Genomic DNA, 20,655 nt, shown 5'->3' with positions numbered 1-20,655 from the left:
TTCTTTTTCTCCTTCCTTTACTTTTAATTGTAATTCAAACAGTTTCTTTTTTTTCTTCTAACTCAAGCTGCCTCATTTTCAATTGAATTTTAGCCATCACAAAAGATTCCGATGGTGTTTCCAGCAAATTTAAAAGCTGAGCTAATTTTGTAATTATCTCTCCTCTTCTTACAGATGGAAGGTAACTCCAACTCCAGCTTGACTGCCAATTCCAGCAACTTTGCTTTGTTCACTTTTTATAAAATCCCCCAAAGCCACTTCTTCCACCCCAGAAAACTCAGTGACTAAAAGAGTCATTACCACACCAAACACTGTTTAAACCAAGCAAATTCAACACCCAGAACAAAAGCCGCTCACACCTATCACTCGCTGCCTTAGTCCAGCAACCCTGTTCCCAATTTGGAATTATATAACAAATCCCAAACGAACCCCCAATCTCTTATAGACCAGGCCAGACCCCCTCAAAACATTTCAATAAGATAGCCCAGATCCTAACTTTTCTAGTGGTTTTAAGCAGGTGCATGGTGGATATTCCAGGAGTGATGCAGCTGGCCCAACCACTCAGTTTTAAATAAAACAGAATTTAATTACAGAATTTAGAATAACTTACCTGAAAACCCAATTGACTCTATTGCAACTCAATAATGCGTTCCAAATACCTGCAACATTCCCATAATATCCCCTTGGCAAAAAAAGGTAAAGTCAAATATAGGTTCTTACAGGAAAGATGTCAGAGAAAGGATTATAATACAGTCCCCTTAGTCCTCACACACCATCCCATCAACCTCGGAATCTAATGCATTGTCCTCCGACATTTTCGCCATCTACAATCAGACCCCACCACCAAAAAGATATTTCCTTTCCCACTTGCCTGCTTTCTTCAGGTACCACTCGCTCCATGACACCCTCAACTCTACACTCCCTATCAACTTCTCCTTTCCTTGCAACCACAACAGGTGCAACACCTGACCCCATGCCTTCCCTCTTACCTCCATCCAAGGCCCTAAACAATCCTTCCAGACACAATAGAGAATCACCTGCACATTATCTAACCTCATTTATTGCATCAGTTGCTCCTGATGTGGTCACCTCTTTATCAGGGAAACCAAACGCAGGCTTGGGAACTGGTTCACGGAGCATCTGCGCTCTGCATGCACTAACCAACCTGATCTTCCAGTTGCCATCCACTTTAATGCCTCCTCCCACTCCTTCAGTGACATGTCCACCCTTGGCCTCCTCCACTGTCAGAGTGAGGCTTAACAGAAACTGAAGGGACATCTTATATTTCGCTTGGGAAGCTTTACAGCCCAATGGTCCCAACATCAACTTCACCAGTTTCAAAGTCCCTCTTCTCCCAGCCTTATCGCATATCTAGCCATCCCTCCTCCTCTCCTCCCGGACCTGTTCTAACCACCCTTCCCACTGACCAATCATAATAACCCTCTACATGCATCCAACTATCACCATCCCTCCTATCCTTACCCCAACCCCACAACCATCCCCAGTCCTGACGAAGGGTTTTGGCCCAATACATTGACTTTCCTGCTCCTTGAATACAGTCTGATCTGCTGTGCTTTTCCAGCTTCACATCTATTGACTCTGGAATATGAATTTGCCTTTTCACTCTGTAGATGTTACCTGTACTACAGCGTGTTTCCTGGATGTCCTGAATTTGTTACAGACAGAATCAGAAGGTAGAGCACAGGAACTAACTTGGTTCATTGAAAATATTATCTGCTCTTTTAAAGAGCAGTACAGTTAGTCCCATTCTCCCACATTTTATACAAGATGACAGTATTTTCTTGTTCAAATTTCCTGCCAAAAAGCTATTTCTTGAAATCTTTTCCACCATCCCATCAGCAAATTTCAGCGATTTGTTGTGTAAAACCCCTTTCCTTATGTTGCCAACACTGACAGATTTATAAACTAGTGCCATGCATTTCAAAATAACCAGACAATGACAAGGAGATTCTTGCTCTTTTGTCAATCACTGACCATTAACCCGTAGGCCAATCAAGGGTTCCATGATTTATTCTAACCACTTCATAATTTTATTATTTTAGTTCTCCATTTAACATTCTTATCTCCAAGAAGAATCCAGCCTCAGTAATCTATCCTCATAACTGGAATTCCACATTGCTGAAATGATTTTAATGATTACAAAAATTATGTCTCTAAAGTCTTTAACCTAATACCTTATGCATGGTATTAAAAGTGGACACAAAACCTCAGAATTCAAATCAGCATTTTATATAGATGTACTTCTTTGCTTTTGCATTCTATGGTTCTACTCAAAGTCCAGCTTCATTCACATTTTTAAAAAACAACTTATCCTGACACCATCAAAGAATTCAACTCAAGCACATCCAAGATTCTTTCTTGCATCTGCTTTAAAAAGAGAAAGAAAATACATATTATATTGAGACATCTTTTCTCACTTAGTCATAGAGACATACAGCATGGAAACAGACCCTTCGGTCCAACTCGTCCATGCTGACCAGATATCCCAACCCAATTTAGTCCCACCTGCCAGCACCCGGCTCATATCCCTCCAAACCCTGTCTCTTCATATATCCATTCAAATGCCTCGAATTAAAATAAGTTTATCTGACATGCATCCACCCAATCCACCATTCTAAGCCCCCTTGACATCTATTACTACTTTTATCACTGTTAGTACATTTACAAATTTCACGTCATCAACAAAATTTCAAAATTATGTCTAGCCCAAGGTCAGTGTATAATCAAAAATGGCGGTCATCCCAGGACTGAACCCTTACAGAACAAAATATAGCTCCCTCCAGTCCAAAGAAAACTCATTGTCAATTTAGTATCTATAATGCTCATGTGCCTTTTATCCACGTACTTCAGTTTTGCTAACAATTATTGCATATTTTTTTATTTAAACACTTGTGAAAGTTCCTATATAAATTTCACTATTGCCAGTTTTGGTTTTATCTTTTAATCAGTATTTTATTAATTCCTTGCTCAAAATGTAAACATGGGACGGAGCACATTAGATGAGCATAAACTAAAACATTTAAAGTTAATAAAAACATTCAGCCAAAGGAGGAAATAGATTGTGGGGAAAATGAACTTTTTTTTAAAAAATGATTTCACAAACTGAGAAGCATCTCCACACACTTCAAGTAACAAGCCACAAGGTTTGTTCTAGAAAATGTATCAATTGCTTTCTGTCATTCTGGTAGATGGAGAGATATGTGATAGAGAAGCTCTCAATATTTAAAAGGACATACCTGATTATTGGGGAAAGAGAACAATTAAAGATTGTATTCAAAACTGAATACAAATACATTTCAACATTTGGCAAATGTGTGTTTAAGCAGCATTTTCGAAAAGCAAATAAAAAGTAATCCAGTAGAATGGTTATTTTGGCTTCATAGAGTCATAGAGATGTACAGCATGGAAACAGACCCTTCGGTCCAACCCGTCCATGCCGACCAGATTCCCAGCCCAATCTAGTCCCACCAGCCAGCACCCGGCCCATATCCCTCCAAACCCTTCCTATTCATATACCCATCCATGTATTTTTGGAAAGCAAAATGCTATTTTAAAAAGAAGTTTGAAAAAAGGTAAAGTTACACAACTGTTTTCAGATAATGCAGCACTTTTTGATATTGTATATTAAAATGCTAGCAGATTTATAATAGTTAACTTTCAAATTAAAGCAATTTTCCAACAAATAAATTTCACCAGTGTAACTAATCATCTTCAGCACACTTCCTTTCCAAGGGAAATTACTTCAACACAATCTTATTTACATTTGATCCACACTTACCAACCAAGAATTATGACCAATATTCAAATGATAACCATGAAAACTGACCAACTTCTAAAAAGAAAACGGGTATTAATTTTACCCGACAATACTAATGTTACTTTTAAATTACAAAGAGATTTGACAAATAGAAAAACCTGTTCAGGAATGTTTTGGATTTGGCCTGACAAATTATTTACCAACATCCCTGGAAGCCTTGGCAGGTACTAGCCATCCTCACTGGTAGCACTACTAATCTATTCAACTGGAGGAAGCATCACAACTATCCCTAATCCAAACCAAGCTCTTTATCCAAAACAAATGGAACTGGGTTAACCGAACGAAGGTGAAAGTGAGGACTGCAGATGCTGGAGATTAGGAGCATCCTAGTCCTCGGATTATGCCTGATCTGCTGTGCTTTTACCATCGCCACACACTGGGTTAACTGAACGACAACCAACGCAGGTCACCGAAGTGGCTTCACCGAAATGAAGTCTGTGGGAGAGTGAAGACAGACCTTGGGACAAATCACATACACAAAACACCGACAATTTGCTGACACCAGTTTTTGTTTACCCTTTAAAATACCAAGCCGGTTGCTAGTCAAAAGACAGCGGGCATCAGATGGGTGGGGGAAAAAAATCACAGGTCAGTTTAAGATCATTAAACCGTCCGAACATCGAGCATGAATAAACGTCGCTGTGGGCTAACTGCGGTCAGATGTAGCCCTGCCAACATGTTCCCCTCACCTCAGCTCAACAGCTACTGCTTCCCCTCCCGGGATCGCGCGCCACGCCACGGGCTCCGCCTCTTTACATTCAAACCAACCTCGTGGTCAACGGGTAACGGTCAACATCTAACGGCTTAACGGCAAGACCTCAAAAAAAATAAATGTTCCAAAGACGTATTTTTTTCCCAAAAAAAAATATAAACAATATATTTGCTCGACATCTGGTTTAATTCCCACACCTAGTACTTTTGGGTTATTCCCATCGTGTCACGTGCATTTCAGGGAACTGGATCTTTATAAAGAAGCATAACGAAGTTTATATTAGGTACATTAAAACAAAACGCGAACAAGAGTATGAAAATACCCCCCCACCCCCGACCATAAAATTAGGTCGAAAGGCAGAAAACGTCGAATCGCTGAACAGGTGTTGGAAGGCATCGCCAGGGTCACGCAGGACGCTGCTCGAGTAGGGGTAATAACGCGGCTTTACATTTATGGGTTGTGCGAAGTACTGATTATTACAGGATTTATTATGCTGCAGAACAACACTTGCATTTGGCTGACACGAATTATCGCAAATAGGTACATTAAAAGAGCCAGCTCGAGATCAATTGCGTTTGATAGATGATGCTCATAACCTGGTTAACCCGCACTACTATATTGACACGGCACAATAAGTAACATGAGATGCCTGGAAATTATGGATCAGGGGCAAGGAGAAGGCGTTCAAAGAATGTCAAAGCTAATAAGTAGCAGTTGATTGCTATGATGAATCAGAATTCAGAGGGTCAACATACTGACCAGCAAGATCCATTTCACTGACAAATACCAGAGGTCACAAATCCCTACAAAAGAAAATCAAAAGAATTTCATAGCTGAACATTATTAAAACGTACTGAGCAAGCTGCTTAGGCAATTAGTATCAATTTACACATATTTGACTTGCTTCCAAAAAGTAATGACACTTTGAGTATAAAGGTAACGTGACTTGGAATCTACCATTCCAAAAGTTCACCAGAGACCTTTCCTGTGTCTCGAATGATGTCAATTTGATTTATATTGCATGCAGCTCCAAAGAATTATCTGACAAACGTATGAGATTTCCACCATTCATTCTACAATCTAGAAACCCTCTGCAGGACCTTTTGCAGGTTAGCTGCTTATAAACAGAGCAAAAACCAAAACTTTAAAGATAATCTTGGCATTTAACTCAGGATGTACTCTTACATTGAAGTATTATCTAGAAAGGGTGATGTGACAAAAATAAAATCCACCAGTAGACCACATTCAATACTTTGCAATTATGTTACCAGCAGTGTTAAATTGGTGTTGTAGAATTTTGAATGGATAGAAATATGGACACATTTCTATAGCATTTTTACCTCCGATCACCCCCCCGCCCCCATTACTTTTAATAGTCCATGAACATTTGGAAATCTGTCCATCAAGGCACTGTACAGATCAAGATCCCACAAAAAACAGATAATGTGCGTCATCTAAAGTACAAATAAACATGCCCACTTTTCAAAAATCTCCACAGGATCTTATATACAATTGCAGATCCTTTCATGTGTGAAAGAAGTGAAACTATCACTGTATTCTACCAGATGAAAGGCTTAACAGACAATCAATTTTTCAATGTATAATTTCAGTTACATCACACTGCAAATTTTTGCTATAAATTCTGTTACGATCGAGCCCTCCACTATCACCTGATGAAGGAGCGTCGCTCCGAAAGCTAGTGTGCTTCCAATTAAACCTGTTGGACTATAACCTGGTGTTGTGATTTTTAAACTTTGTATACCCCAGTCCAACACCGGCATCTCCAAATAAAAAGTGGGCTTCCTGTTGAAAAATGTTTCCATAGTCCACTCAAGACTGACAGCGTAAAACAATGCCAGCTATACCTTTGAAGTACTAGCTTACAGGTCAGGGTTTGCTCTTGGTGTAGTTAATATGCATCACTTCCCAGAGAGCCAAGTAGATCTGATACCATCTGGTATCATTCATAGTTATTTCTTCCTCAGATACGCCTGTGAAAACAATGGTAGAGGGGTTTCCAAAGTTGAGATGCAGGAATGCACTATCCAACAACTGCTTAACCATCTTGCCGATGAGGCCCAATCTCCATCCACACGTAATGTCTCTTACAGAAATATTTTACCAGTTTAACTGCCAACAGTACCCAGAGCTTAAAGTTTGCCTGAAGTCAGTAGAAATAGCATCAGAGCCCAGTTCCCACTGAGGCAATTTGGGATCAGAATGTTGTGTATTGCTTGATCTAGTGGGACTCTTTTCCAGACTCAAAAGCATTTTATCTAGTATTGAATATGCAAAGGTGTTCAGGTAGTAAGACATGGCTTATGTTAATAGGAATGAAATTACTACACATTGTATCAAACTGCAGCAGCCTTGTACAAAAAGAATTTGCTCTGATCCTTCATGGAATAAAAAGGCATATTAACATCAATGGTGCAGTTTTATTGAAACCAAGGCAGACATAAAGGTTAGGCAGGTTTACAGTTACACAGACTAGACGTGTAACACATCAGTAAAGCATGCTTAAGTTACACATTTCACAAAAGGAAAAACTTGAACCAGCAATTCCATTCAATTCACTACTCGTAGAAAAAAAACGCAGGAGCTCCATTTATCTACATGGGGTTTGGCTGGGGGTAGAAAGGGGAAAACAAGGGAAGAATAATCCACAAGATTGCTTACAAAAAAAAGTGAAAAGCATACAAAATACAAGCTTCCACACTGGTCAGCTTTTGGCTCGCAGTTGCACACTTAACAGCATTATTACAAATTAGGAGTTCCCAATAACACACTGGCCATTTAAAAAAAAACACATCTTTGGATGTTTGAAAATCCTCAAATTCCAAACAAAAAGTATTGACATGGAGCTAATCTTCACTTTCTTCTTTGATCTCTTTACTCTTTCGCACTTCTTCCATCCGCTTTTCCTAAAAATAAAAAAAAATTCAAAGTCACAAAACAAAGGTTCAATAAACCACCGATGCCACAATTTTTCCAGAAACACTTGGTCAAATCAAATTGATAATAAGGACACATTCTCAGTATTCATCCTTAAACAGAGGACTAAGAGACAGGGAACATTTTTCAGGGTAATTGTGGATTAAACATTGAAAAACAGCTTGCTAGTGTGAGGGGATACACCTAGGATTTAACTATCCCAACTTTCACAGGAAAGAGCATCTAGAATAGAGATTCATTGGGGAATATAGGGAAAATAATTCTTGCTTCCATTTGATACGAAACAAATTTTTAGAGTTACTGCTATAAAAGACAGGATAGTACCTAACAGCATAAAACAAAAATTTTAATTCTTCACTACAAAATAGCTTGGTAGACTGCCAGCACCACAGAAACCAAATCATATTGGCCTTCAGAGAAGAGGTGGGGAATGAGAGAGAAAAACAACAATGGTGATTTTAGCTGATGGTGCCATTCCAAGTAACGTTGAATTCCACTCTGCATGTAGCAACGATTATGACAAGATATCCACTAGTTTAATTGTTACCTTCTCCCTTAGGCGCTCCAGTTTGGCTGCTAGTTGAGCTTCACGATTTTCTTTGTTAGCTTCCATCTTGGTGGTCAGTTTCTCTTCTGCCATTTTCCGGAAGTTATTGTTTTCTTCAATAGCTTTCTGGAGCACTTCCTTTTCATGCTCACGTTTTTCAGCCAACTGCTTTAGCACTTCTGCCTCATGTGACTAAAGAGCAGAAAATAAATTTCAAATAGGACTGCATTACTAGAGAAACCTCAGTGCCCAAAAGATTCAAAGTTTTGCATTGACACCAAAAAGAAACACTTGCACGTTAACTGCTTCTAGTTCTGTACAACTAGCTTACTGTGGCCTTCATGGGTAAACGAACTGAACGTATTACTGTATTGAGGTACCTCCAGTATGTACACCACAGACCTTTTTTTAAAAAAAAGGTATCACCAAGAAAGAAACCAATCCATAAAAGAAAAACAAACATTTTGTATATTTTGTAGGGAAAACAGCCAAGTTGCATGGCTTAACTATGCTGTCCATAAATTCAGTAAAGCTGCTGTTTGATCAGTTCTGTAAATAGATTAAACGTTTTCTTTTTAGAACCGATGGGTTGAAGAAGGCAGTTGGATAAAAGCCTGGAAACTTAATTTTTTTTAAAACAGCAAATGAGTTAGTTGATAGAACAGCTGAAAAGAAAAAAGTTAAGTGCAAGAACAGCTCTGTCAGATGGAATGAGCTGCCAGAGGATGTGGTGGAGGCTGGTATAATTGCAACATTTAAGAGGCATTTGGATGGGTATATGAATAGGAAGGGTTTGGAGGGATATGGGCCGGGTGCTGGCAGGTTGGACTAGATTGGGTTGGGATATCTGGTTGGCATGGACAGGTTGAACCGAAGGGTCTGTTTCCATGCTGTACATCGATGACATCCCAGCAGTAACATTTTTCATCGATCACTCTTCACATTTTCCAGCTTGAAAATAGTTATAGATTTAAGACATTTATCAAGCCAGTTAATGCAATGATTTTAAAAAAAAGTGAAAAGTTTATGTATTATCTTTTGCTAAATCCAGAGTCTCTGCCAGAGACAATCAGCTTGTCTAGTTAGATATTGACTGAACAAATAAGCATTGTTTTTGAAATACTTTACTTAGCATTTAGCTAAATGAGCTACATCATGCTGTTAACAGCATAGCATAGATTATAAACAAATCTGACAAGGTAAAGTTAGTTAAGGAGTGCAATACCATATGCAAGGGTATTTCAAACTGCCACAAGAAAATTACTATCCTTTTGGGAAGTCAAACCAGTTAGTTCAGCATGTAATAGAACAAAGGTGATGCCCAGTCTAATCCTGTAGTACTTGAAAGCCGGGACACCAGTAATGATTTTTTTTTAAAAACACAGACGAGAATTCAATCATGCAAATTTTAGTTTCACTCAGATTTGTGTACCTTTCGCCTGATTTCTGCAGCTTCATGTTTACGCTGGATTTCTTCCAATGAAAGATCCTTTTTCTTAGGAGGAGAGAGGGGAAACTCTGGAATAGCTTCAGCTGCAGGTGGACTCAGGATCAACTCAAAAGCCTGTCCAGAAGATCTCTTGTCCAATTCTTTCACCTTGATATCTAAGAAACACATCTACTCAGTACTGTTCCAACATTCCAACTTACTAGAAGTAATTGGACCTCAAACTTGGTGACAATTTCAAAGAATGACTGCAGTCAGGAAAAGCTGTCTCATGACAATCCATTGTCACAGGAGAATTACATTTTAAATTTGGCATATTGTTTTGATGACAATCAGGCAATAAAGAATGCCTCAAGCTGAATGCAGAAAATCAATTGAATTTTGAATCTGCCCACTTGTTAGATCCAGTATGTCTCAGAACATTGTTTATTGTGGTTGACAAAGCAACATTGTGCTTCAGTGACAGTTGAGTATTGTTTCAGTTGTGCACATTGTAGCATGTGAAGATGCTGATTAAGCAAGATTAACCTCACCATCTGACAGATCATCTAGTTTTGCGTTTCGCATTTAGAATTTAAAGATACAGCACATTACAAATTAAAACCGTACACTGCTACAACTAGTGAAATCAAGTCCAATTCATTCTTCCAGTAAGACAGTCACAAAAATTGCTGATTAGATTAGATTACTTAATTAAGTGTGGAAACAAGCCCTTCAGCCCAATGAGTCCACACTGACCCTCCAAAGAACAACCCACCCAGACCCCTTCCCCGACATTTACCCCTTCACCTAACACTACGGACAATTTAGCATGGTCAATTCACCTAACCTGCATGTTTTTGAACTGCGGGAGGAAACCAGAACACCCAGAGGAAACCCATGCAGATACGGGGAGAATGTGCAAACTGAACAGACAGTTGCCTGAGGTGGGAATTGAACCGGATCTCTGGCACTGTGAGGCAGCAGTGCTAACCACTGTGCTACCCATGATTCTAGAACAGTTTAGTTGAAACATCTATAAATATCTGATTAGTCTAACTCAATGAAAACCTTACTGATCAACTTCCACAGCGTGCATTGATCAGTGACTTGACTTACATTGACTGACAAAACATTTTTCCCCTTTATCTACCAGGCTATAAATCATTTCGAGAGATGTGGGCGTTGCTAGTTAGGCTAAATTTTATTGTCCAACTCATATGCCTTCAGATGGAGGTGATGAGGTGCCTCCTTGTCTGCAGTTCTTTTGGAAAAAGTGAGGACTGCAGATGCTGGAGATCAGAGCTGAAAAATGTGTTGCTGGAAAAGCACAGCAGGTCAGGCAGCATCCAAGGAGCAGGAGAATCGGCGTTTCGGGCATAAGCCCTTCTTCGAATCTCCTGCTCCTTGGATGCTGCCAGACCTGCTGCGCTTTTCCAGCAACACATTTTTGAGCTCTGCAGTTCTTTTGATTTAGGTGGGCATAGTGACAGAACTCCAGGACTGACAAATGATACTGAAGGAGAACAATATTTTCCAAGTCAGCATGGATTGAGAATTGCTTGACAGATTGGAAACAGAGGAATAGTGGGTCTTTTCCATGTGACAGGCAGTTGTTAGTGTTGTATTACAGGGATCAGTGCTCAGGCCCCTCACTCAACTTAAATAAAATACAATATTTCCAAGTCTGCTGATGGCAACTGAATGGGTTTGAATTGATGAGGATGCACAGGCTTCAGATCAATGTAGACAAGTTGAACATGTGGGCACACATATCATGACTGTAGTAATACACAGATAAATGTGAAGTCATACATTTCAGTATGAAAAATAGAAGGACAACACTTAAATGGTGATATGATGGAAAATGTGGACATGCAAATCTGGGTACCTTTGTAAAACCATCAAGTAAAGTGAACAGCTCCTCTGATGCTGCCTGACTTGCTGTGCTTTTCCAGCACCACACAACTCTAATCTCCAGCATCTGCAGTCCTCACTTTCACCAAGTAAACAGGCAGGGACAAGCAATTAGAAAAACAAGTTATATGTCACTCTCAGTGCAAGGGAAGTTCAGAAAGAGACTTCTTCCTGCAGTTACACTGTCTTGGTGAGATTCCAGTTGGAGCATTACATAGTTTTGGTCACCCTAAGAGGACTTGCAATCTAGAGAGAACAGTACATCACTAGGCTGATGCCAGGAAAGGCAAGACTGTTGTACAGAGAGAGATTGGGAAAAGAGAAGGTGCAACTACATAGGTGTCCTTATACACCAGTTATTGAAAGCAAGCATGCAGGTGCAGCAGCTAGTGAAGGCAGCAAATATGACACTGACCTTCACAACAAGATTCAAGTACAGACCAGGAATGCTTTACTACAGTTTTACCACACTTCAGTGTACTACATGCAGGTTTGGTGTCCTTATCTGACAAAGGATGTTGCGACTATCAAGGGAATATTGTAAAGGTTTCAGATTTATTCCTAGGATGGCAGGACTGTCTAGTGAAGAGAAATTGAATCGGTTACAATTATATTCTCTGGAGTTAAGACAGATGGTCCCAGAAACCTATAAAATTCCAATAGGACAAGACAAGGAAAATGCAGGAAGGATTGTTTCCAATGGCCAGAGAATCTGGAACCAGGTATGTTCTTATGATTAGTGAATACAGGCTCAGTTGACCAGAGTATAGAAAAATTGAATTTCATTGGGAAGGGCAGGGTCTGATTGAAGTGCATAAAATTCTAACATAGCTGGACAGATTAGATGCAGAGAGTATGCTTTCCATGGTTGAAGAGTCTGGAACTAAGGAGCACAGTCTTTGGATACAGGAGAGTCCATTTAAGACAGAAGGAACAGTCAACAGTAGAAGCCCCTCCATTGTGGAAGTCAAGTCTGAATATATTAGAGAGACAGAAATTTCAATAATAAAAGGACATCAAGAGATGTGAAGAGAAAGCTGGAATTTTGCATTAACAGAGGATCAGCCACAGTCATATTGAAAGCCAAAGCAGGCTCATAGGGTTGAATGGCCTCTTCCTACTCCCAGTTTGCAGGTGAGTGGCCTGGAGGGGAAACTGCAGTTAGAATTCCCATGTAGCTGCTGCCCTTATTCTTCCAGATGTCAGTGGTCATGTATTTGGAGGGCACGGTCAAGGAAGACTGTATTGAATGCCAGAGTGCATCTTGTAGGTGATGCACATTGCTGCTGAGCTTTGGTAGTGAAGGCATAGAGCTAATAATGCATGCTGCTTTCTCCTGGACGGTGTCAAGCTTCTTAAATGCTGTTGAAATTGAATTCATCCAAGATAGTGAAAAGTATTCAGTCCTGCCTTGGGCCTTGTAGAGGACATACTTTGGACAGACAGGTGATGATGTTGTGGTTCTGTTCGCCGAGCTGGGAATTTGTGTTACAGACATTTCACAGAAACATCACAGAAGCGCTTCACATGAGGCTCCCAAGTACTGAGGATGTCACCTAGACGGGGGACGAAATGTCTGTAACACAAATTCCCAGCTCGGCGAACAGAACCACAACAACGAGCACCCGAGCTACAAATCTTCTCACAAACTTTAGACAGGTGATGAGTTGCAGGATTTCTGGCTTCTGCCTTCTCACAGCCGCAGTAGAGTTTTACACAGCTACAAAGAATGTTCAAGACACTCAACAGACCTGGCAACATCCGTAGAGACAGAAATAGTTGACAGAGTCTGGCACAACTCTTGATCTTCACTGCCAAGAGTCATACTAGCTTTGAAATGTGAACACAGTCTCTCTTCAGGTGTCTTCAGACCTGGTGAGTTTCTCCAGCTTCCTTTGTTTGTTCAACATTTCTTGCATCTGCATTGTGGAGAGGAGGCAGTGGCTAGTGGTTTTATTGCGGACTGTTAATCCAGAGAATCACAATGTTGTGGGGACCTGGGCTCAAACTTCACCACTGCAGATGGCAGAACAGTTCATTAAAAAAAACCTGGAATTAAGAGTCTAATGCCAATTAACAGAAAAACCCATCTGGTTCACTAATGTCCTTCATAGAAGGAAACTGCCATCCTTACCTAGTCTAGCCTACTTGCGACGTGACTAGAGACCTACACCAATGTGGTTGACTCTCAACTGCCCTCTGGGTAATTAGTGATGAGAAATAAATGCTAGCCTAGCCAGTGATGCCCTTAGCCCAATGAATTAAAAATTGCTTTTATTCAAAAATTTATAGGGCTAATTCAGATCATTTTCTGGTTAGTGGTAACCTCAGGATGTTGATAGTCAGGGATTCAACAATGGTAATGCAACTGAATGTTAACAGTGGTTAGATTCCCCCATTTGTAGATGGTCATAACCTGGAAGTTGTGGATATATTTGTACTTACCAGCTGATGCAGATGCCATAATGGAACAAGACCAGATGGGTCGCTAACTTCCAAGTGTTGAACACTGTCCAACTTGTGCAGCAGATCCTGTGGTCAGAACATTGTTAAAAAGGTTAACATTATCAAAGTACCATTTACATTCCAAGTGCAAAATGTGATGAAAGCTGAGGAACAAAAAGTTGAAAGAACAGAGCTGTATTATAAATGAGAAGGAAAATAAATACTGCATTCACAACAAAACCATTTGTATCAAATGACAGGTTCGTCGTACATGTCCAAATCTGCACACTGCAGAAACAAGTTGCAAAGACCTCTTGAGCACAGCAACTTTATAGCAATTAGGAGAAACTCAACCTCAAAAAGGTTTGACTTTGCAGTTGCTCACTTGAGCTTCATTTCTCAAATGTATCAGAGTATGATAAGCCTTAAAATGGGAGCATTGAGATATTAAGATCACACCACATTTTCAACATAAGTATTATATCCTCAAAATTTATGGCTGCCCTTTTGAGTAACTTTGTGGACACCGCTGTTTAGCCAGCATTTATTGCCCAAACTTAATTGCTCCCGAAGTGATGATGAGCTACTTTCTTGAATTGCTGTAATCCACATGCCTTAGGTTGCCCCACAATGCCTTTAAGAGAATTCCAGGATTGTGACCAGCAACAATGAAGGAATATATTTGCAAGTCAAGATGGAGTGCGGCTTTTCTCCATATCTGATGCCCCTGTCCTTCTAGAGGGAAGCAGTCATGGATTTGGAAGGTGTTGTCTAAGGATCTTTGCCTGGAGCTAAGTCACAAAAAGGACATCTTATTGTATTGTATGATAACACAAGTCATTGTAGATGCTGATCTTAAGTAATCAAGATATAAAAATCCAATTACAAACTCCACTGTTGGCAGCACGGTGGCTCAGTGGTTAGTACTGGTGCCTCTCAGCACCAGGGTCCCAGGTTTGATTCCAGCCTCATGCAACTGTGTGTGCACACATTCTCCCAGTGTCTGCGTAGGTTTCCTCCGGGTGCTCCAGTTTCCTTCCACATTCCAAAGATGTGCAGGCCAGGTGAACTGGCCATTTTAAATTGCCCATAGTGTTATGTGCATTAGTCAGAGGGGAAATGGGTCTTGGTGGGTTATTCTTCGGAGGGTCAGTGTGGACTTATTGGGCCGAAGAGCCTGTTTCCACGCTGTAGGGAATCTAATCCACTGGGATGATTTATAGCTTGTCCACAATTATTGCACATTAACATAAAGAACAGGCCGTTCAAACATTTGATAATTTTATGGCTGATCTTGATTGCAACCTCAAACCTATAATCCCCTACCCACGTGCGACAAGTCATCACATGGATGTTTCAGAAACCAGCAACATTTGGCCTATGCTATGCCACAGAGGGGACACCTCAATTAGGGATGAGGTTTCATTGCATAGGAATACCACAAGATATTACAATTGGACGAAGAACCGCAGGTTTATATTTACAGCTACAAAATTAGGACAATGAAACCAAAATAAAAATCAAAATATAGGGTCAAAACTACTGTAGTTCTACCTACAGAAGAAGTGTGGCAATACTAAAAGAGATTTGAGAGCAAACATCTGTAAAAAAAAAAGAGAAAAAAATAATGATTCCACACAGTGGTCTTTCAAATAACCAAGATTTCATGTCTGTGACCTTAAATATTAGATATTTCAGACAAAGCATTAGTTATGATTGTACCCAGAAATACTTGCTGCCAGCATTTTGTTTTTATTTCAGATATTCAGCATTTTGAAATGTTACTTGTATAAACAACATCAACTGAAGACTCAACTCAGGTTGATACTTTGAATAAGTACTACATGTTTATCAATAACCAGTGGGGAAATAGCTATTTAGATAATAGAATAGAAAAAGATGTCATGTACATTTCACCATTTTAAATACCCATGTCATGACAGAAAGAAACCCCAGTGAAACACAAGTAGCCAGAAGTGTGTTAAATGGATTTTAATTGCAAGAACAAAGCTAGTGAGAAATATTTCTGTACTCCAGTGGAATGCCTTAGTTTTAAGCTCAATTTTTTATTCTAGCCTGAATTAGATTAGTTTCAGTCTGTCTAGGAATCAGAAGCATCTACCAAACATGCAAGGTCTATGAAAAAAAATTAGATTGCCAATTATCTTTCATTCAACTTGTCTAAACATTTTAGAAACAGAAGATCAATCAATTTCAGCAAGGTTGCGACAGCTATGATATACAGTTATATGACTTCATAAGATTAGTAAGCATGACAAAATAGCAGTGTTTTCCATCTGATGTTACACTAAGTGTAGAGATAAACACAGACAACTTCTCTTTGCCAAAATTAAACTTCCTAATCAGACGATGCAATTATTTTGAATTACACCATTGTTTTTCAGAATCAGCCAGCAAATTGAAAAGGAAGGATTAACAAAAAAGACCAGATGCAGCCTCAAGGAAGCCAAACAAGATATTTAATCTTTCGGTGACTATGACTTGAAAGCCGTTTTGTTTTAAGCTCAAAAATCTAAAAAGCTCCCTTGACAATTTAATGTTGCAGCAAATGTAGGGTCTGGCACTGTCTAATCACTTGGAAATTCTAGACAACCATTGGCACAATGACACTGGTAACAACAGGCAGCACTATTTACCCCAAATAAAATCAAAAACAAAGTTTATAATACATTAGAGCAGTTAAGTGCTTTGGAAAATGGCAAAACATTACGCTACCAAAATTCCTTCAAACAAAACCTATTTTGCATTTACACCACCACTGACACTAAACTGCACTGTTAAAAAAGGAGCTGACATGCATTAATATATTCACTACAAAATTATATTTATCCATATAATTCAGGTAAGTAGCCACTTCCCGAATGTGTTCTTTTAAAGAACAATCATTGTAAAGCCAACTGAAGTACAGCTTGGATAATCCGAATTTGACCTAGCATACAGACATTTTAGTAATTCACGTTTTATTGACTAAATATTTGAAATAGATAGTAGCCTACTAAATAAAAGTTCAAATCAGGAAAGGGCACCATTATGCAACTAAATATGAAAGTTTACAAGAATATTGATTAAAACAGAAGTGATCTTCAAGGTAGTATAGCAATGCAAAAGGCTTGGACAATGCATGGGTATGCAAGAATCCATCTAACTTAACAAGTTGGCTCAGGACAATATCACTACATTAAAACATCCATTGTATGGAGCCTTAAAAATATTGGGGGAAAAAAAAAGCACATCTCTAATTACAAATCTCTATGGCTGATAACATGGAATAACACTAATTTTTGGGTCCAATGTGATATGACCAAGTGTGCATGGATGGAAAGAGTCCGTCAAAGTAGGTCAGAGCTAGGATCTGAAGTCAATGAGATTCCAAACTGATTCCAACAAAGAGGAAGTTTTGTTTTTAAAAAAGTGCAGTGGGCTTGAGAAAAAATGAAACATGAAAAGTGCCAGGGATATGAGATTGTCAACATCAGGAGTAACCTTCAGTCTCTGAAGAGGACTTGACCAGCTGGGAGCTGTTCTCCTTTAGAGAGAAAACAAAAAAAACATTTGAAAGAATAGAGTTTCAATGAGAGTAAACAAATAAATGGTTTTCAGTCGCTACCGCTTTAGTTAATGCTAAAAGTCTCAGGAGTGATTAAATGTTTTAATAGTTATGTTCTGAAAGGTGCAATGACGAAAAAATAATTCTTATTTAAAAACTCTTCGACAGAGCTGGCACAGACGCGATTGGCTGAGTATTTTTGCGCTGTATTATTTAGGGACCAAACTCCTGTCTCAAGTGACTCTGGCAGACGGCCAACTGTGCCCGCCCTCGCTAGTTTATTTTCAAATCAACCGCTCATCTAGATCATCCGTTGGATACGAAACATAAATTATTCACTTTCGGTACTGGAGCAAAATATACACCTGCTTTTAAGATATTCGAATAGCTTGGCATTGTTCTTGTTTGATTAATTTCCCAACTCACTCAAACAAACCTCCAGGTTTCCAAAATAAAAGCTACACCCCACAAGACTTCAATTCGTTGCTGCATGTTAACAGTCTCAAGACAAAACTTGCTCTTCAATCTAATTTCTAGACTTTAGATAGGTCAACTCAAGCTGGGGCAAAACGAGATGGTTTAACCCACACAAAACAGTCCCGACTCTCTCGAGACGATGATAAATCTGAAATCTATGTAACAGACACTGTAGACAGCAACAAGACTCGAGCGCCACCTGAAGCCGAAGAAAATGGTTGGCAACACAAGAGTAAGGCAGATGTGAAAGCATGCTTTTATTCATCTGACTGTGACAAAAATACAGTCTAGTTGCTTTGGTGCCAGTAAGGTGCCCAGTGCATTAATGATCATAAGCAGACACTTTATAATATCAGCTAAGTGTATTTTCTAGGTTTAAAAAAAACTGATCGGATCAAGGTACTGAGAAACAACAGCGGGCAACACCCAACCTAGATATGGCAAACCTAAGTGGATTTGAAAACAGATTTCGTACAAATTTAAAAAAAAGATTTTTAAGCAATTATCCAGTTTTAGAAGTAAATACGACTAGTAAGATCGAATTCATTCCAAAACGGTACACAAATGTCAACGGCTGGTCCATCCCAATCATTAAACTATAGGTATACAAAGCGATTCTTTGGGTACAATGGGTCTGGTAATAAATATCGCTTTGTTAAAAAGGGCAAATATTCAGCTTTGATAAAAATTCAAAACAAGCATTGGCCTTTGTGTTTTTGTATGCAGCGTTTATATCAACCCTTTGTGCCAAGATATGAAAAACACTCAAACGTTATTTCAGAACAAAGAGCCACTATTTCTTGACGGCTAAAAAACAGTGGCATTGAAAACCATACGGAAAGCAAATAATACAAGCTAGCGTGCGCTTAAAAACGGACAAGCTAAGTAATAATTCAGACAGGTGCAATAGATGTTGCAACATAATGTTAATATATATATAAATTTAATGGAATGTTGTAACTGATACCTGGAAATATTTGTTGGCTTTAAATTCTCCTCCCCAATTGTCTAGTTAAAAGGTGCCCCTCCCTTATTCTTTTGGTGACTATATCCAGACAATAACAAAAAAAAATTAGTGAAGTTAGGCAAAAATAAAACACGGCTCTGAATTTTTCGGATTTTTTTTATAAAAGGATGCACGACGTTTCATAACATTGAAGACTCATTAAAATCATTTTATAGAATTTCGAGTAGACATCTTGCTCAAAATAGGCAGCGCCCTCGCCCCCCATCCTTTGTACCTATTGCAATATGCACCTCTGGAAAATTAGATCGCCCAAGAAATTTAATTGCATTGAATACATGCATCAATTTAATTCCTTTCCAACAAAAATGATCACAGTAGCTTTGTTTTGCATCTTAAGCTAAAACAGGTAGCATCTCAAAATGCAACAGATATACATTAACCCCAATTAGCCCGCTCGTTCTCAGACTTATCTGTTGCATCGGCACGAAACTGTAAAATTCCAAAATAACTCCTGGAAAACATACCAAAAGATGAATTGGTTAATCCCACTTAACCAAGAGCATGCATATGCCTAACACGCTTCCCCTTACCCTTGCTCCTTTCTGGTTCCCTTTGTCTCCCGCGCTCTGCACAAACCCGCTTTCAATTGCCAAAGCGCCCTCCGCCACTCCACCGAATAAAGACCGCCAAAAATACACCACGTGACAACATTCGCGCTCTCTTATTGGTAATGAACTGCAACACATGAAGGGCACAAACAACGGTACGTCGATTCTATTGGTCCTTTTCAATATACTCCATCCAACCAAGATGAACTACGACGGCCGTGTACATTCATTGGTTTGTGACTTGAGAATTCCAACTCCGGTTGGCTAAGACGGTCCCCTTCTTTTCACTGATTGGCTGTTTTGCTCTCCAGTCCTTGCCGCATTCTTATTGGTCAAGGGATCTTGCCGCCTGACGAAACAATCACAATGTCGCCATAATATTTCAATAAGGGTTAACTTCACCAGCCTGTGTAGATGGTATTCTGGTCATTTGGACCTGAGACTGTGTGGAGATGGTGTTAGTATAATGTTGCTGAATTAACAGCAAGGCTATCTGAGTTCAGTGTATGCTGACTAGTTTAGAAATGTTTGGCCAGCGACAATTATTACTGGTTCGTGGCAGAGCAATAGCCACCTCGTCAAGATACATGAGCTTGTTTCCATATTCGATAAGATGTTGGTAGTTCCGAGGAAATGTCGCTTCAGCCGAAACGTTAACTCTGATTTCTCTCCTGAGATGCTGCCAGACCTGCTGAACTGTTCTTGTTCTTTCTATTTTAGTTTCTGATCTACAGCATCTGCAGTTCTTTCGGTTATTATTAAGATCATAATTTATCTGAATCATTGAATAGAACCCCTACAGTGTGGAAACAGGCCCTTCGACCCAACAAGTCCACACTGACCCTCCAAAGAGTATGAGTATCCCATCTAAACCCATTCCCCATTACTCTATATTTACCACTGATTAATGCACCTAACCCCTGAACACTACGGCAATTTAGCATGGCCAATTCACCTAACCTGCACATCTTTGGATTGTGGGAAACCGGAGCACCTGAAGGAAACTCATGCAGACACGGGGAGAATGTGCAAACTCCACACAGTCACCCCAAGGCTGGAATCAAACCAGGAACCTCGTGCTGTGAGGCAACAATGCTAACTACTGAGCCACAATGCACCCCATCTGACTACTATCATTCCCACTTACATCATAAGACATAGAAGCAGAAGTATGCTATTGGGCACATTGAGTCTG

General features: G+C 39.5%; 2 protein-coding genes across 5 annotated transcripts in view; both read right to left on the bottom strand.

Moving 5' to 3' along the window:
* LOC140453516 (stathmin-like) overlaps positions 1–4,594 on the bottom strand; it is a 37,549-nt gene extending 32,955 nt beyond the window's left edge. The window contains exon 1 of one of the 2 annotated variants that reach the window (XM_072548257.1): positions 4,528–4,594. The gene's annotated coding sequence lies outside the window, so the exon portion shown is untranslated. Of the gene's footprint in view, positions 1–4,354; positions 4,437–4,527 lie in introns of those variants that run through there. The other variant, XM_072548258.1, reaches the window with a different exon arrangement.
* A 2,374-nt stretch (positions 4,595–6,968) lies between these two features.
* LOC140453514 (stathmin-like) lies at positions 6,969–19,575 on the bottom strand. Of its 3 annotated transcripts, none has more exons than XM_072548254.1 (5): positions 19,443–19,575; positions 13,841–13,927; positions 9,485–9,657; positions 8,053–8,244; positions 6,969–7,474 (listed from the first exon to the last, which is right to left on the bottom strand). In XM_072548254.1, the coding sequence occupies exons 2-5, from the start codon at positions 13,857–13,859 to the stop codon at positions 7,415–7,417; spliced, it is 444 nt and encodes a 147-aa protein (XP_072404355.1). In that variant the 5' UTR covers positions 13,860–13,927; positions 19,443–19,575; the 3' UTR covers positions 6,969–7,414. The 3 variants fall into 3 exon arrangements, with proteins under 3 accessions (XP_072404355.1, XP_072404356.1, XP_072404357.1); XM_072548255.1 differs by lacking the exon at positions 19,443–19,575 and adding an exon at positions 19,377–19,442; XM_072548256.1 differs by lacking the exon at positions 19,443–19,575 and adding an exon at positions 18,853–18,876.
* Positions 19,576–20,655: the final 1,080 nt, after the last annotated feature.

This window comes from Chiloscyllium punctatum, chromosome 27 (genome assembly GCF_047496795.1).
Source record: "Chiloscyllium punctatum isolate Juve2018m chromosome 27, sChiPun1.3, whole genome shotgun sequence".
Taxonomy (NCBI): domain Eukaryota; kingdom Metazoa; phylum Chordata; class Chondrichthyes; order Orectolobiformes; family Hemiscylliidae; genus Chiloscyllium; species Chiloscyllium punctatum.
This window is presented reverse-complemented; position numbering and strand designations above follow the sequence as displayed.